The following is a 1,596-nucleotide window of genomic DNA, read 5'->3' as shown; positions in this document are numbered from 1 at the left end:
TATTTGACAAAAGAAAAATAGGCTTTAATGAAGAGTATCTTCTCCCATTCGTCTTGAAATTTGTATTCGTGAGATAATTTACTTAATTTTTAATAAGTCACACTATTATAAGATAGCCTTATAAGTTCCTGTTAACATCTGCCAGGAACATTTTAGGCCTTTGCGTGTGCCTATTTTTATAAAATCTTAAAATAACTGCAGGGGAAGTGTTTTAGTCATACAATCTGAAATGGGATTTTGTTTAAATAGACTTTCATTGGTAAATCAGGATAAAAATTATTCAGCTTTAGAAACTAGTTCTGTAGATCTGCTTTTTAGAATTAAAAAAAAAATCAACAGCATATATCTTTGCTACCTTAACTGATGGCAACATTACCATCAATTTAATTTGTATTTGGTGGAGAATCATTAGTCAACTAGATTTTCTAAGCCAATAAAACATCTGACAAAAATGATGGAAGGCACTGAGATATTGTAGGTAATCTTTACTGATGTTTGGACTTCAAAACCACTGTATATTATTTATATCAATCTGAAGGTAAAATTAAATGCTTTATTAATTATTGCACAAACTAAGCCACTGTAAAAAATACTCTAAGATACAGTGGCTTAAACTTTATTATATGAGAGTCTGGAAGTAGGTATTCCAAATCTAATACATCTTCTCCACATCAATAAGCAGCTTCCATTTTGGTGTTTAAGGCTTTACTGTCACTTTCTCCCAGCCAAAGGGGAGGAACAAAGAGTAAAGGGGAGACCAATTCCAATCCTCTAATTGGCAAGACCCAGAAATATCACAGTTCACTTCTGTTCACATTCTTGTAGACACTCCTTCAACATATGGCTACAGCAAACTATTAATGTATCAATGAAGCTGAAGTTACTGTTGTCTTTGTTATTGGTTGGAGCACCTTGTCCTTACAATTGCCAACAAAAACTGCTAAATTGCACCCTGCTATCTCTTTTTCGATATTTCATATTAAAGGCAAAACATATGTTGTTTCAGCAGCTATAATACAATCTTTGTATTTTAATTTTTAAAAACATTTATTCAGTACAGTGATGGAGAACAAAACACTGGGTGGGAGGGAGGAGGGATGGGGAGATGGAGGTTAGAGGATACGAAGTAGCAGATATGTAGGATGAACAATTCTGGATATCTAATGCACAGCATCAGTACTAGAAGTAATAAAATTGAACTGTATATGGGATTCATGCTGAATGAGTAGATTTTAGCTGTTCTTGCAAACAAAACAAAATGTGTAACCTTGTCAGATGATGGTTATGTTACTTTGCTTCCCTGTAGTAATCTTTTTACTATCTATGTGTATCATAGAGCGTCATGTTGTATACCTAAATATAAACAATGAAATTTATTTTAAAAGCATTCGTGTACCTTAATACAATTTGTAGAGCATTTTGGCGTGTATTCCTATACGCTAACCTCCGTAACTTTCTTTGACATTGTGCAATACATATTAAGGTAGAAAGGGTTATTCCAATCATGAACTTGGCATCACAGATGAAATATATTGATGAAATGTGAATGCATATAATAATAGAATTAATATGATATGTTTTATAACTTTTTGATAT

General features: G+C 32.5%; 1 protein-coding gene across 1 annotated transcript in view; it reads left to right on the top strand.

Annotated features, from left to right (window-relative positions):
- Positions 1–1,596, top strand: part of ADGRL3 (adhesion G protein-coupled receptor L3) — a gene marked incomplete at its 5' end in the record, with an annotated part of 558,279 nt that overhangs the window by 492,976 nt on the left and 63,707 nt on the right. Inside the window, one exon of the mRNA XM_012653972.1 lies at positions 250–259. Within this exon, the coding sequence (XP_012509426.1) occupies positions 250–259 (10 nt within the window). The remainder of the gene's footprint in view (positions 1–249; positions 260–1,596) is intronic.

This window comes from Propithecus coquereli, unplaced genomic scaffold (genome assembly GCF_000956105.1).
Source record: "Propithecus coquereli isolate 6110/MARCELLA unplaced genomic scaffold, Pcoq_1.0 Scaffold437, whole genome shotgun sequence".
NCBI lineage: Eukaryota > Metazoa > Chordata > Mammalia > Primates > Indriidae > Propithecus > Propithecus coquereli.
Note: the sequence above shows the minus strand (reverse complement) of the source record. Positions and strands in the feature narration are given on the sequence as shown.